This window comes from Pezoporus flaviventris, unplaced genomic scaffold (genome assembly GCF_033815535.1).
Source record: "Pezoporus flaviventris isolate CSIRO_AGI_PZ_B2104156 unplaced genomic scaffold, CSIRO_AGI_Pfla_v1 ptg000031l, whole genome shotgun sequence".
NCBI classification, from domain to species: Eukaryota; Metazoa; Chordata; class Aves; order Psittaciformes; family Psittacidae; genus Pezoporus; species Pezoporus flaviventris.
In genome coordinates this window covers 4,334,781-4,350,416 of record NW_026892579.1, presented here as the reverse complement: position 1 = coordinate 4,350,416, position 15,636 = coordinate 4,334,781, and the positions used below count along the sequence as shown (strand labels likewise).

Sequence of the window (15,636 nt, the reverse complement as noted above, 5' to 3'; positions counted from 1 at the left end):
AAGTTTTTAATGTGACAGAAGAAGAAATACTACAGGAGCCCTAAGTTATAAATCAAGTAAGACGGAATTTCTCAAAAGTTCATCATTTTACTATTGTGTCTTCTTTGTGTCTTACTGTTTCTCACTTATAATAATGTTAGATATTCTTGACAGCACAGCTGGCAGAAAGAAGGAGAAATTTTGTTGTGTTGTTATCAAACCAATTACATCAGTAGTGGAAACAGATTTTTAGGATATAAGCTGACAGCTTTGCCCTCTGCAATAACATTCCCCAGAAGGCATGCCAGATGGCGTAGTTTTTTTCCTAAACAGCTCTACATCATACTTAGCTATCAGGGGTTTGTCCAAAACTCTGAACCCATTCAGTGCCACATTCAGTATGGCAGAGAGAAGAGTCAAGTGGCTAATAGCACATGAGGACTTAGGACATGCTTTACTTAGACTCACAGTGATTCTAGAGGGGACGAAGTGTTTATGCGTCTCACTTCTACTGATTTCCCTATCATGGGAGTGATAGCACTTTCCTGTTTTACTGGCATGCTGGCATACATTAAGCATGGGAGCTACCTAAATATAAAAATATCTCATATGTTCCTATCTAATAGTGATGGGAGAAATCTAGGTATATAAATATCATAGAATCATAGAATCATTGACGGCTGAAAGGGACCTTAAGGATAATCAAATTCCATCCCCCATGCCACAGGTAGAGACACATTCTACTAGACCAGGTTGCTCAAAGCCCCGTCCAAACTGGCCTCAAACGCTTCAGTATCACTTTAAATAACCTGTCACTTTAAATAACTTAATCACTTCAAATAATTACTGCTTTAAATAACACTTCAAGTGTCTGGAAAATAAGTTGAATGGGTTTATTCTGCATTAATTTCCTGTTCTTATCACTGTGCAATCTAAGTAGACAAGAAAGATATGAGTGAATAAATGGCCAGTGGAAGCTTGATATAATTTTCTGTTACTTTTTTGAAGGTCCTTACAGATGTACTTATCCCTGCAACAATGCAAGAAATGCCAGAAAGGTAGGTATTTGTCAGTAATAATGCTAAATGATGTTTGTTAGGCATATTCAAGGTAAAGAGCAGAAATTCTATATCCCAGATAAATGTTCTTAAAATATTTATTCTCTTTTTCAGAACAGTAGCACATGTATGGCAAAGTACACTTGGGTCTGAAGACAGTTATAGAACATTACACAGTATATTGAACGTTACACAGTATTTTAATGTCCCATTTTACTGGCTTGTTGGATATATTGTAATAGGCTTCTTCTACACTAACGCCCTGTAAGATCAAAAAAGAAATAAATGTACATGTGGTGCTTAAAGAAAAATAATTGTTACCTTTTTCCAGACTATTTTTCAGGTTTGTAGCCTATGCACCGCAATAATATTTAAGCATTATTATAAATTGTCTCTGAATTATTTAAATAAATTATTTAAATAAATGCAAGGCAAATTTTATTGATGTTTCTCTAAAACACTTTTTTTTTTTCCTTTATAGTTTACTGGCAGATATAAGAAATTTTGCAAAAAACTGGGAACAGTGGGTTGTTTCCTCTTTGGAAAACCTACCAGAAAACCTGACAGATAAGAAACTGCCTATTGCGCGAAGATTTGTTTCCTCCCTGAAACGACAGACATCATTCCTACACCTAGCACAGGTAAAAAAAATAAGCCTATATATATATATAAATAAAAGTCAATTATATTTCATGCACCTTTCAGGCTAGGAGATACAATGCGTTATTTTTTCAAGGTTCGACTTCAGCTATGGAACACTTAACATCTTGTAGTATTAACCACACAAGAAGGAAATGATGATAAATAGATCTGACCAAAACTTCAAACTTTTTTAGTGGAAAAGAGAGAAAAGACCATGGTTATAATGAAATACTTTCATGGGAACATTAGGCAATCAAATGATGAAGCGTAATATATCTGTATTTGTTTTAGTTCCAAATTGGAAAATAGCAAGCATCCTTCTTGCCTAGCAAAGGTTTGCTGTCTTTTCCATGGTGTCCTTTAGTGAGCTTATTTGGTTTTGAGTTCTGACTGGAAGGAGAATGTGTTAGTGACAGGTAGCCAAGGGCTCCAAGGCTGTCTTGGCTAGGATACAGGGATCTGCAATTAGAAGGCACCTCCATGTGATGGTTTGGTAGATTATACAAAAGGATAAAATGTCTTTTGGGAACTTAAGTGCTAACAGCTTGGCCTTTGAGGTGTTAATCCTCATGCACCATATATTCATCTTAACTTAGTTTTCTCTTTCATGAATATTAAGACAGAAGTAGCACATATGTGACATCAGGAAGATAATCTGATAGAAAGATGCATTAGGAAAGCATTAGAAGTCTAGTGGAAGGGAAACATTTTCTCAACTGTTCTATGAAAACCCCAGCCATGATTAAACAGAATATGTTTAAATTTTGAGCGCAGTAACAAACACAGTAGTCATAGCAGACTTCCAGTATGTGAAGGGGGGCTATAGGGAGACTGCGGAGGGACTATTCATTAGGGACTGTAGTGATGGGACAAGGGGTAAAACTTAAACAGGGAAGTTTAGATTGGATATAAGGAGGAAGTTCTTTACTGTTAGGGTGGTGAGGCACTGGAGTGGGTTGCCCAGGGAAGCTTTGACTGGTCTGTCCCTGGTGGTGTTCAAGGCCAGGTTGGACAGAGCCTTGGGTGGCATGGTTTAGTGTGAGGTGTCCCTGCTCATGGCAGGGGGTTGGAACTAGATGATCTTAAGGTCCTTTCTAACCCTAGCTATTCTATGATTCTGTGATTCTTCTCTGAGGGGTTATTCCCTCCCTGAGGTGATCCCCAGCTGTGGGTGTGTGCTGGTTTTGGCTTGAATAGAGTTAATGGTTTGGATTTGTGTTGGAAAGAGTGTGGATAATTGAGAGATGTTTTCATTACTGCTGAGCAGTGTTTCCAGAGAGCAAAGGCCGTTTCTGCTTCTCATCCCACCATAGAGTAGGTGGTGGGTGGGCAAGAATGTGGGAAGGGAAACAGCGAGGACAGCTGACCCGAAGTGACTAAAGGAATATAGTCCATACCATATGGCATCATGCTCATCAATAAGAACTGAGGGAAGGGTGGCAGAGGGGACACTGCCCAGGGACTTGGTTGGTGATGAGCAACTGTTTTCATTTGCATCACTCGTCTTTCTTGGTTTGTATTTTCTGTTATTTTTTTCCCTTTTCCTTACTATTATTACTATTATTGGTATTGTTACTGTTATTGTCATTTTATTTTTTTTTTTTTAGATTGTTAAACTGTTTTTATCTCAACCCATGAGTTTTCTTATTTTACATTTCCAATTCTCCCCCCATCCCGCGGAGGTATGTGAAATGAATGAGTGGCTGTGTGATGCTTAGTTGCAGGCTGCAGTTAAACCATGACAGAGTCACAACATTTTACATTTACTTCTCTTCCAGATTGCTCGGCCAGCCCTTTTTGATCAGCATGTGGTCAACTCCATGGTGTCAGACATTGAAAAAGTTGATTTGAATAGTATTGCATCTCAGGCACTCCTTGCAGTCTCAGGGAGCGCAGACTCTGATGGGGAGGTCTACAGTGAATGTAAGTTCATGGTGATATATATGTATCATTAAAAGTAATTTGCTTTTTCATTCCATACCATGCTAGCCTACTTGGACTGAGAAAAGGCACACAGATGCCCTACATCCTCTAGTCTAGCTCTGTGTTAACTTCAGTATCTCAAGAAAACCAGTTAGTTGCCCTAGGATGTCCTACAAGAACAGAAGCTTGGCTGAGAAGTCACAAACAGTTGCTAAAGAAATCATTCACATGTCAGTTGCTAAGTGTAATCAAATCTCTTCAGTTTTGTCCTAATGATATGAGCATATTAGCACAGATCAATTTTTGAAATATGTCTCAAAAATTCCACATCATTATGGCTTAATTTAATGAACATTTGAGCTACTTTACATTTCTTTTTATGAACAGATTTTTTTTTTATGCATGTTGTTCTTTAACAAAATACATAATTTTCTATGAAGTATAACAGCTATTTTCATACACAGAATTAGAGTGGAGAGTGTTAACTTTCATATTACATACCTGTTGTTAAAAAGAAATACCCTTTTTCTCTATTAAAAGGGTAACTTTTGTCATAGGAATCATGTTGATCAGAGTTTGGAGAGCTGAAAGGAATAGCAGTGTGTTGTCCTGTAAATATTATTACTTGATCATGAAAGTTTGTTGTCTTTAATAGTTCAGAAACCTATTCATATTTTCATTTCAGTTGCCCATTTCCTACATTTGGTGTAATTGTTTTCTATTTTGTTCCCTGTGCTCTTCCACACTGGTTTAAAAAAAAAAAAAAAAAGAGAAAAGTAGAGACCTAACTGGTTGTTCAGGCACTTTTTTTGAAAATGGGAGTTTATGGAGTTAGATTTACATTATATTGTGAGAAACTTGTAAAATATAAGGTAAACCTAAAAAAGTGTACAAATCTGCCAAGTCACAGATAAAGCTTTACAACTAGACTAATAAAAATGTTTTCAAGGCTGAATCTTAAAAGGAATTGAAATTAACAGATTTTTTTTTTTCTTTTATTGTGAAACTTCATTGTCTTACAACTTGTATCACTGTAATGCTTAAGTAGTTTAAATATGTATGTGTGATGAATGTGTATCTGCTTGCTTTGCTGGGGAATTGCTTATTTCTTTACTGCTCTAATTCTTTGCTTTTCCTTTCCATGCTACAGTATTGTCATATTGCTGGTGAGTGGCTTTTTCTCACATTCAGAATGGCATGAAATGATATGTTCTCCTTTTTACATGGTAGATGACTCTGTTACAGTGTTCCAAGAACTGAAGGACCTTCTAAAGAAGAATGCCACTGTGGAATCATTTGTTGAATGGTTGGATACTGTGGTTGAGCAAAGGGTTATCAAGGTACCTTTCAAATGTTCTGTCTGACTCAAGACCAAATCCTACTGCCCTTACTCCTTACACAGTCAGACAGTCCGCTTACTTACACAGTTCCTTTACATTTAGGTAGTCCTATTGGTTACCTTTGTGGAATTCTTATCTCTGCTCCCATCTCCTTATTGTAACAGGGAAGTTCTTCATTTGGTGAGAAAGGTTCCAGTGCCATTAGTTCCAATTAATCATATTGAGTGCTGTTAAGTGGTCTTATGTGTGCAACAAACTTAAGAAGTATCTTAACATGAAAGTATCAGTGTACATGAAAGAAATCCATCCACCTTATACGTGTATGCAGAAACACAGGTATATTGCTCAGCGAATGAGCAGAAGCTGTTCCTTCGAGAATCAATTCTTTATTTCCAGGTTCAGGCCAGATTGGATGGGGCTTTGAGCAACCTAGTCTAGTAGAAGGTGTCCTTGCCTGTGGCAGGGGGGTTGGAACTAGATGATCTTTTAAGTCCTTCTAACCGAAACCATTCTACCATTCTGTGGTTTCATGGTATTTGAATGGTGTAAGTTATTGTAGCAGATGGATTCAGAAGTAGCTAACCTGTAGAAGGATTTCTACAGACCAGGGTAAATGATGCAGTTTTGTAGCTTTGTTATGGTTCTTAACACGGTAATTGATGGTTTTGATGGGATTGTTTTTTTTCCTCCTGATTTACAAGATGCTTTATAATCACAAGTATTTTATATGCATGTAGTTACGTATAAATGATTATACTATGGCTCAGAACAAAATAATTGAATTCTATGTTATAGCTCAAGTAAGAGATATTTACCAATACATAACTCTAATTAATGTGAACTAGCAGAATAAATTGTTACCCATTGCTTGCTAGAGCTGAACACTGTTCTTCTCATCAGGTCTTGTTCTATCTGGAAATGGAATATTTTGTCTGCCATTTAAGGGAGCACTTCATATGAATGGATGCAGGATGAGGAGGCAGTGCAGTTAGCTTTGACCGACTTGCAGGACAGTGACTCTGCCACTTACAAAACAATCATTTTTCCTTTCTTCACCTGTTTTCCCAAATTTCAATGGAGACAGTGATAATTTCTTTCCTTTAAAGCTCTTTGAGTTTCCTGATATTTGCTGTCATAAGTGATCAGCACAGTGGGGAGCTTCGAATGATTCAGGGTAGCAGAGCCAAAGCAAGTCCTCAAAACTCCCACTGAAGCTAAGCAATCACAACTTATCCAAACAACTGAATGATTATGGTCTAAAATTCATTCCACAATTTCAGAAGACAATTTCTGATAAAGAAGCCAGGCAGAAAGGGTGACACTCTCTCTCATTCAGCATTCTACTATGTGATATGTTATTATTAAAGTTAACAGGTATGGTTCCTAGCATTGTTTTCCTGTAGTTAAGGGTAAGAAATACCAGTGATTCCTGATAGGAGGCTAGGTCAAATAAGCAGAAGCTAATAATTTACAGAACATGTAATCCTTCCGTTGCTGTCTGCCTTCTGTTCATGCCAAATTGCAGTTACTGTCAAATTCACACAACAGCTTCTTTCTGCTTGCTGTTTGAGAAAGCAACAGGGCATACATTACCACACGAAAAAATCACTGCCAGAGCGAAGTGACAGCATGAAATGAGCAGCATTAAAAGTGTCAGTATTATGTTAGTAAGCATACCATTTTGTAAGAGAGTCTGGCCAGTGTTAGACTACATTCAAGTACAAAGACTTATCTCCCTGTTTATATGGAATAACATAGTGGCAGAGGGTAGGGTTTTTAAAATTTATTTCTGCCCTGTACACCTGTATATTTACAGAACATTTTGGCATCTTTAATACTAGAATATGAGGCAATTTGTATGCCTTCAGGGCACAGCAGAGCCCAAGCACTAAGCTGTTTGCATCATCTGACGTTGTCAGACCTCTGCTGTGGTTGAACTGAAATAAATGAATGATGCTCTTTATCACTTTAGGACACATATTATGAAGATAGTTTGAACGAGGCAGCTTGATCCAACCCTGTCACATCAGCTCAAGTCAAAGACTCCTTGAACTCTCACAAACATTCAATTCTTGTGTGTGCAGAAAACAAGTTGGCATATTTACCAGTATCTTACTACTCTCTTTCAGGCAAGCAAGCAAAATGGGAGGTCATTAAAGAAGAGAGCTCAAGACTTCCTTCTCAAATGGAGTTTTTTTGGTGCTCGAGTGATGCATAATCTAACTCTAAACAACGCATCAAGTTTTGGTACCTAGGCTTTGTAAAATCTCTCATGTTTTGTACATATGTGCTAACACTTACCAGCTTTCCACCATTTCCTGAGCAGAGGAACATATCCCAGTCTAAAGATTCTTTGTTTAAAGCCACAAATACTGTATAATGTGCTTTTCAAACTAGCCTTTCATTGTAAATGCTAGCAATATTTTGTTGGTGAGCAGTGTCACGTTCATTTTTAAAAGGTATTTTTTTTTGCATTTGAAAAGCTGTGTTTGTTTTGACATGGCAATGGAAATATAGCTGCATACCTCAGTGTAGGCGACAGAAGATTTAAATCATTAGTTTTACATGTGGATCAGTTGCCAAAAAAAAAAATAATTAAAATACTGCTGTGCAGAAGTTCTTGTGCATATTACGTTTTAACACAAGCACAATAAATTTGGCAGATCACCACTGATGTAATTCTGGGATCAGTAGACAGTCAATTAAACAGTTTGTGGTTTTTAAAACATAAGTTTCACATGTCCGTCTTTGGAAGTGTTTACATTTTTGGAGATTTTCAGAAAGAACCTTTTATAAAATAGAAGATGGTAGAGCAAGTGAAACTCACTGTGAATCTAGTACATGATTTCCTAAGTTTGGCTGCAGGTAAATTGCAATTTAAAATTTCAGAGTGCATTTTAAATGGCTGTAAGGAGACACACATTTTTAATGTGAATCCTTGAAATAAGGTCAAAGACTTCACCAGTTATTGTCTGGTTATTTAGCACAAGGCAAACAGAAGCAGAGCAGAGGCATTCTAGCAGACTTTGGCCTTATCTAGCTCCACTGTGTGCCCTCTTCAAGTATAAAGCATGTCTCACTTTCATCAGTATTTTTCTTTGATGTAATTAGTGGTCAAATAGCCTACAGGACAGTAAACAATTGAGCTAGGTGGGCCAGTGCAAAGAGAGATTAGAGCTAGAACTTAGGCACTATACCATGTTGGTCTTGCCGGGTCATTTAAAGTCCACAATTATTTGTTTGTTTCACTCACTTCTTGTAGAGTGGTGAGAGATGGTCACAAAGATAACTTAGCTACTCTCTCTCTTTCTCCTCCCAAAGGTTCTTTTCATTTGATCCGCATGCTACTAGATGAGTACATCCTGCTCGCCATGGAGACACAGTTCAACAATGACAAAGAACAAGAACTCCAAAATCTACTGGACAAATACATGAAGAATTTAGGTAACTAGAGCTTGGTTCTTTTAAATGTACTCCTTTATTTTTAGAAATTGGCTTATTTGTTTAAACAGAAACAAGCTTACTGTCTTCTCCTGAAGGTCTAGCTATATTCAACATTGTCAAATTCACTTGAAAAGCTTGTGACCCCTCAGCAATTCATTCCCACCTTCCTAACCATAGTTCACTTAATAACATTTTGTGGGAATGTGAATACACTGGATCTGTGGGTACAACAAACACTTGTAGGTACATCTGAAGGGCCACAAACTGAAGTATGAAAAGAGGTATAACTAGCAGAAAAGGCAGAAATTCCTAATCCAGTTTTTCTGCCAAAGCTTCAATATGTAATTGGGCCTGGAACGAGGAACATATTAAATGTTGCTAAAATGTAACTATTCCTGCAAGGTTGGAACACAAATTTGGGGCCCTGTTTAGCATCTGGCTGAAGTATTACAGTGTGGAAGAGAAACAAAATGAATTTAAAAACCTTAACACTTTCCATCTACCAGGCTTCTTCAAGGTTAGTCAGTTTGAAGTCATATTCTCCAGGCGCTTTGCTATAAAAATGAAGTTTAATTTGGATCAAATTTAAGTCCAACTTAATCCCCAAAAATTCAGTGAAACTTGACTGTATAAAAATAGCTCTGCTGAAATATTTTTTATTAACATTAGAACCAGCAATCATTCTTTAACTTTTTGGTTGTTGTTACTCTAAATCTGCCCTTTGCTGCAAGAAACTTGCATAGAATTTGTCTGACAGTCGATGTTTTTAATTCATCATTCAGGAAAAAACTTGTTCTGTGTAGCAGTTGCCTTATGCTTGGATATTTAGGTGAAGTCCTTGAAACCATAAAGTCCTGGTTTCCACTGAAGAATAGCAAAACTTCCACTGACTTTTTCAATAATCTGCACAAAACTGTACAACTACTGAGTAAAACAAATGCTTTTCTCTAGATAGCAGTATGAAAACAGAGTTCAAGCATTCTAAAATTCCTATTGTTAATTCTTTAGGATGAAGTGTCATAAGCTTGGTTCACTCTTGGTGCAATTTACTTGACTTCATTGCTGACTCCTATTACAAGGGAATCAGTCTGATTTGTACCTTCACTATGATGGCTCCAGTAAGAAGCTGATACTCTGTGATGTCAATCTGTGGTCAGGGAATATGATACAAACAATTCCACTGAGAAGGTTAAGACTAGGTCAATATTTGTATTCATTGGCTACATGCAAAACATGGAGGTGTCACTATGTTTTAAAATAAGCAAAATATGAACAAATCAGGCAGCTCATATGTTGTCTATATACTCGTGGTGAATTTATGTGCAATGAGCATATATAACAGCCACCAAGAGTTTTCACTTACTCTTCCAGATGCAAGCAAAGCCACCTTTACTGCATCACCCAGCTCTTGCTTCCTAGCAAATCGTAACAAAGCTGCTCCTCTGCCCAGTGACACTTCAGTCAAAAATGAGTGTCTAGCAGAGCAAACCTACGTGTCCTTGTCGGCTAGTCAGCCAAGCAGTGTATCTTCTGGTCTGAACCCTTTTGCCGCAGGAGACAGTGGGAATATGCATCTGGCAGGTACGTAACAGTTCTTGTAGTTTGTCCTTCTCTTGCTTGTTAGGCTTTCAGTCCACAGTAACATGTTGCTGTAATGACCATATGCATTTATAATGACCTCTAGTAAATAATGTTTGATGAACTCACCTTCTGTGTTGATTTACAGAAGATGGCAATTGTAGAGCCTTGCCAGTAACAGGTCCTCTTGGAACAGTGGCAAAACTATTCTATACTTCTTGGCTGGTTCTTGTGAAGGCAGAATGAACAGTAACACCTGGAGCACATGTGACTTGTATTTCATACATACATACAATACAATCACTTAGGTTGAAAAAGACCTTTAAGATCATCAAGTCTAACTGTTAAACTAGGACTGCCAAGTCCACTGCTAAACCATGTCCCTAAGCACATCTACACATCTTTTAAATACCTCCAGGTTTAGTGACTCCACCAATTGCTGGACATTGTCATTGAATGTGACAGCCTCTAAGCCAGAGAATGAAAGTGGGAAGCTTTGTACCCTGAAGCCATGGATTAAAAAGCATTGGTTGTATAGGTGGGGGTCACTAGAGGGACAGTGCCTTAACAGATCTGCTCTATTCAGCAGTACTGCAGTATGAATTTTGATTGCAGCTAATGCTTATTTATTCCAGGTCAGATGGAACTGTCTCAAAGCACTGGTCACCTGATGACTCCACCTATTTCACCAGCCATGGTCAGCCGAGGAAGCGTTATCAACCAGGGGCCGATGGCTGTGAGACCTCCAAGTGTAGATCCAGTGTTATCTACACATTCACAATGCTCTTCTTATTCAGAACCCCTTTACCAGACACTGTCACAAACTAATCAGAATTACTATGGAAACAATTCCAATTACCAGATGATGTTCAGAACTCAGGCCCATTCCACTCCGGGAGTTTACCACCACAGAGCAGAGCACAGCCGCTTCAGTGCCTTGAGTGAACAGCAGTTCTCCAGAGACTACTTCAGCAACAGTTGTGCTGTGTCTCCATACAATGCCAGATCCCCTTCTAGCTATGGTCCCTCATCCATGTCTCAGGACGCACACAATACGCAGTTTCTGAACACTGGGAGTTTCAACTTCTTGAGCAACTCCATGTCTACATGCCCAGCACCAGCATATCCTGCTAATGCTTCCAATGGTATTAATAGATATTTTCTTTTTCCCTTCTGTTTCTCTTCCTTGCTGGAGTAAACCACCTTTTATCTGCTTTTTTCTATAGAAGATGTTTTTCAGCTGTTATTTATACCTTCCTGTTTTGCACTTCTCTGATGACACACAGAGATTGTAAAGTAGCTTAACAAGCAAGAATGTATTTTCCTTTGGTGCATTCATGGTAGACCTCAAATGCATCTGCTGTGCCTATGCTAATCTTACTTTGGAACCACTGCCATGTCTTGCACAAAGGAAGCAAAACCAGGCTGACCTTGTGATTTAACAATCTCTTGAAAAGCCCCCCAAACATCTACTATGAAACAGAGAAGGAATAAGATAGCTTACCTCTGGGATCAGCATAATGGACCATTCTAGTCACAAGGTCAGGGTGGTGAGACAAAGTACAAATATGTGCATTAGAATTAGTTTGAGACATCATCCCTAATATTTCTCTTGTTTCAAGCATAAAGTTATTGCACCAATCTGCTTTAGAGATATGGTCAACAAAGCTATCCCCCTCTTCTGGAAGAAAAAGACAGTGTAATTATTGAATTTGTATGGATTTGTATATTTTTTTTGCAGATTTTTGTTCCACATGTACTTTCCTTGACGGTGCACTTCAGAAGGGAGCACAGAACTGTAGATAGGAGTCTCCATGGTGTCTCTTATGGCCACTAACTGTAGGCTACTGTTTGATTCTTGATCTTAGACTGGAAGGGCAATTCTGTACTGAAGGCGTGACTGAACTCTTAGGATCTTTTATACTCCCATGTTACCACCCCTCTTTTGGGTCAATCACTGCATACGTTTCTAATGTTACTAGGATGTATGAGTACATAAATAATCTTACTCTCAAGGGACTCAGCCGGTAACAATTAACTTTTGTCCCAGGTTGTCACAGGCTCTTACCCTACCCTTTCTCCTCAGCTGTATTTTCACTCCGCTTTCTTTTCCAATCTCCTATCAATAGGGTATTATGGAAACAATATAAATTATCCAGAATCTCACAGACTTGGAACAATGGTGGATCAACATGTTTCTGTAATCAGCAGTGTAAGCAGCATTCGATCATTGCCATCATACAGTGATATACATGATCCACTGAATATCTTGGATGACAGTGAAAGAAAACAAGCAGGCTCATACTACACAGAGTCCTCACCTTCAGTCACCTGTCGGACTCCTATGTGTAAGTATAGCCAATGACTAGGAAGAGCTATGAACTTTTTAGCATCTGAACAAGTGATGAGTATTAAACTGTAGCTCATATATATAGCATATAGGATGCAATACTGAGATAAAATGGCTCAGTACCAAGGGCATCATAAGATGTGTTTTCCTTAATATTGCAGGACTGTGGGTTTAATAACTCTTCACTTCCATAAGGAGGACTGTGACACGTTGTCTATGAGGACTGGAATGACTGGCCTGGGTCTCAGTTGCAGAAAAATCCATATTAGAAAACACTTACTATCTATTAAGTGACCTAATAATGGACTGAATTCTTCTAAGGGCTCTTAAGGATACTCACTGTCACACAGATCAAATGAACCCTGGGTCAGAGATGTCTAGACATATGCTGCTTATGGCATAGTCCCTTCCTGTCCTGTGCTTCCATAACTGTGTGTCTTAGGCAAAGCTCTCACTGACAGTGAGTTTTAGGTGAAATTACCTAACCCCAAAGGGTTTGTTTTGGTATGTGCATTAAATAAAGGGCATCTGAGTTTTGTCTCACATTCCAAAAAAGGGTTACATGGAAGATATAAACTAAGGCACTGTTTGTTTTGTTGTTGATTACCTCTTCCTACTGCTTACCTGTTAGCCTCGCACAAAAGATCAGACATTACTTACCCCATTAAGGCTCTGCAAGAATTCAGTGCACTGAAGAAAATTTATTGAAGTATAGGTAAATTGAGTGTAGTACAGAAGTGTTGACGTTTCCACCCTTCAGATAGTGTGCCTGGTAGATAAGGTCTCCATCAGATCAAATTGGATTGTTTTTTTTGTTAAATCCAGGAGATAGAAAACTTGCAATTAAGGTAACCTTTTTTTTCCCCACAGCTTCAAACATGCAAACCACATCTTCCCAGTGCATGTATGGAACACTTGGTCAGTTCCCTTCTCAGGAAAATCTGGAGCCCCATGGCCCACCAAGCAGAGATACGGTGTCATCTTTACCACCAATCAACACTGTATTCATGGGAGCAGCTGCTGGAGGAACTTAACTGGGAGAGTCATGTCAGTGCCTTTAAGCTTACATTCCAAATCCAGATATTAAGGCTATGATACAATCCCCTCCAAGTTGATGGAATAGAAAAGTATTACATATAGGTGTTAAAGGAGGGATATTAGCAGTCCTGCACAGAGAAAAAAATGCTATATTCAAATTGGGTCCTGCTTGTGAATCACTCAGGATTGTTTTCACCATTACAATTTTTCAGTCAAAAATTCTGGGTGAGCAGAAAGAGCCAGTGATTCTTGCAAGCACAGACTTAAGTTGTAAAGAAATGATTACATCTATTCCTAATTTATTAAAAATGCTATTTTAGTCTTTCACTTACATCTTTTTGTATAAAAATGTGTATTTAATGCCTGTGTTGCTCATTATTTATTAGGACCACAGAGTAACTGTTTACTTTCTCTTATTTGACAGAGTGTCAAATATATGTATCCTACCTCCTATGGAAATGTTTACAAGGTCAATTTTTACTGTTTTAAATGAAACTAAGCCAAATTCTTACTTTTTTACTGCTGTGCTCTGGAAAGTCAATTTCAAATATTTACTGCCTACTTGTGTAAGTGAAAGTCCTCAGGAAATAACTAAAAGATATTGAGCTTTGTTTTCTGTTGTGTTTTTTTTCTTTCTTTCTTATAAAATAAACCACATTTTCTTAACAAACTCTACAAAACATTAAAATATAAGCAATCTAATTGCAGTAGCCTGCCACTGTAGCCGGATAACTGAAACAAACAAAACAATCATAGAATCATAGAATCACAGAATCGTAGAATCATAGAATCATAGAATAGTTAGGGTTGGAAAGGACCTTAAGATCATCAAGTTTCAACCCCCCTGCCATGGGCAGGGACACCTCACACTAAACCATGTCACCCAAGGCCATCCAACCCAGCCTTGGACACCACCAGGGATGGGGCATTCACAATCTCCCTGGGCAACCCATTCCAGTGCCTCACCACCCTCACACTAAAGAACTTCCTCCTTATATCCAATCTAAACTTCACCTGTTTCAGTTTTAACCCACTACCCCTTGTCCTGTCACTACAGTCCCCGAAGAAGAGCCCCTCCACAGAATCCCTATAGGCCCCCTTCAGATACTGGAAGGCTGCTATGAGGTCTCCAAGCAGCCTTCTCTTCTCCAGGCTGAACAGCCCCAACTTCCTCAGCCTGCCACAAAATGTCACAGGATTTCAAAATTACTTGTGCTATGCACCCAGAATTTCTGCTGGTGTAAATCCACAAAAAAACATCCATCAGCTTTCATGGGTTTAGGGCAACTGTATACTGAGACCAGAAATAGCAATGATTAAAAAATACTGCAACCCTCCCAACTGGCTATTTTAATAGAAAAATATTTTACAAGTGCCATGATATTCTATATACAAACATGCATTTCTGTATGCTTCTGGAGAAGTTAGGTGAAGAATATTCACTACTGATACTGAAGAGGACGAAGAACGCACACTTACAAAGCAAGCTTCTTGCTACCCATTCATGAAGTAACAGGTGCTATTTTATAATCATACTGTCTCAATATCAGATTCAGATTTGCATTTAAATCCAGTCTTCTGAGGTTAGTTGATACCTGTATTCCATTCAGCCTACTCAATATATCCTGAATATTGTGGACTTTGATAGTAGCGTATCATGGTAAGTTTCGTACTCCTAATCCTGTATAACTTTAGTTTCTATCATGAGAAATCTGACTGCATCACAAGGAGCACTGATTGTGCTAGCTTATTAATAATTCCTGATATGAAAAACTTTTATGCAGAATGAGACACCATACTTCAGCAATTGACATGTAGAAGACTTGAGCTCTATGCTTCCTAATTCAGGGTGAAGTCTTCTGCTGTGACCAAAAATGCCATAATGATGCAAAAAAAAGCTTTGGTTTCAATACAAATTTCCAATGACATGGAGTGGTAATACAGGCTGTTCAAATAAATATATATTGTGCAAGGCTTTACAGCAAGTGAAATAAGTACTGCAAAAGAGTTATTTCATCATGATTATTCAGAGCAGGATATATTTGCCCCTAAAATTAGTCCTATAAAAGTCAGGCTCTCTGTGTAACTGAGTGACGTCTATAGTCAATGAAGAGATAGATCTTTCCCATTCCAAGTGATTTAAGATGGGGAAGGAGAGTGTGAAGGTAAGGGATGTGTCATTATGGGAAGGGATATGTGACTACCCAGAAGTGCTTGGCTTCTTCTGCTGACAAATGGCCCAGCATAAGTAATTAAGATGGAAACTTTCACATCATTGTTGAAT

At 38.2% G+C, this 15,636-nt stretch overlaps 1 protein-coding gene across 1 annotated transcript in view; it reads left to right on the top strand.

Moving 5' to 3' along the window:
- RFX6 (regulatory factor X6) overlaps positions 1–13,966 on the top strand; it is a 39,697-nt gene extending 25,731 nt beyond the window's left edge. The window contains exons 10-19 of the mRNA XM_061460078.1: positions 988–1,037; positions 1,519–1,678; positions 3,458–3,602; positions 4,833–4,942; positions 7,072–7,189; positions 8,264–8,386; positions 9,758–9,967; positions 10,600–11,109; positions 12,094–12,312; positions 13,185–13,966. Coding sequence (XP_061316062.1) covers positions 988–1,037; positions 1,519–1,678; positions 3,458–3,602; positions 4,833–4,942; positions 7,072–7,189; positions 8,264–8,386; positions 9,758–9,967; positions 10,600–11,109; positions 12,094–12,312; positions 13,185–13,348 — 1,809 coding nt within the window. The 3' untranslated portion in view covers positions 13,349–13,966. The remainder of the gene's footprint in view (positions 1–987; positions 1,038–1,518; positions 1,679–3,457; positions 3,603–4,832; positions 4,943–7,071; positions 7,190–8,263; positions 8,387–9,757; positions 9,968–10,599; positions 11,110–12,093; positions 12,313–13,184) is intronic.
- Positions 13,967–15,636: the final 1,670 nt, after the last annotated feature.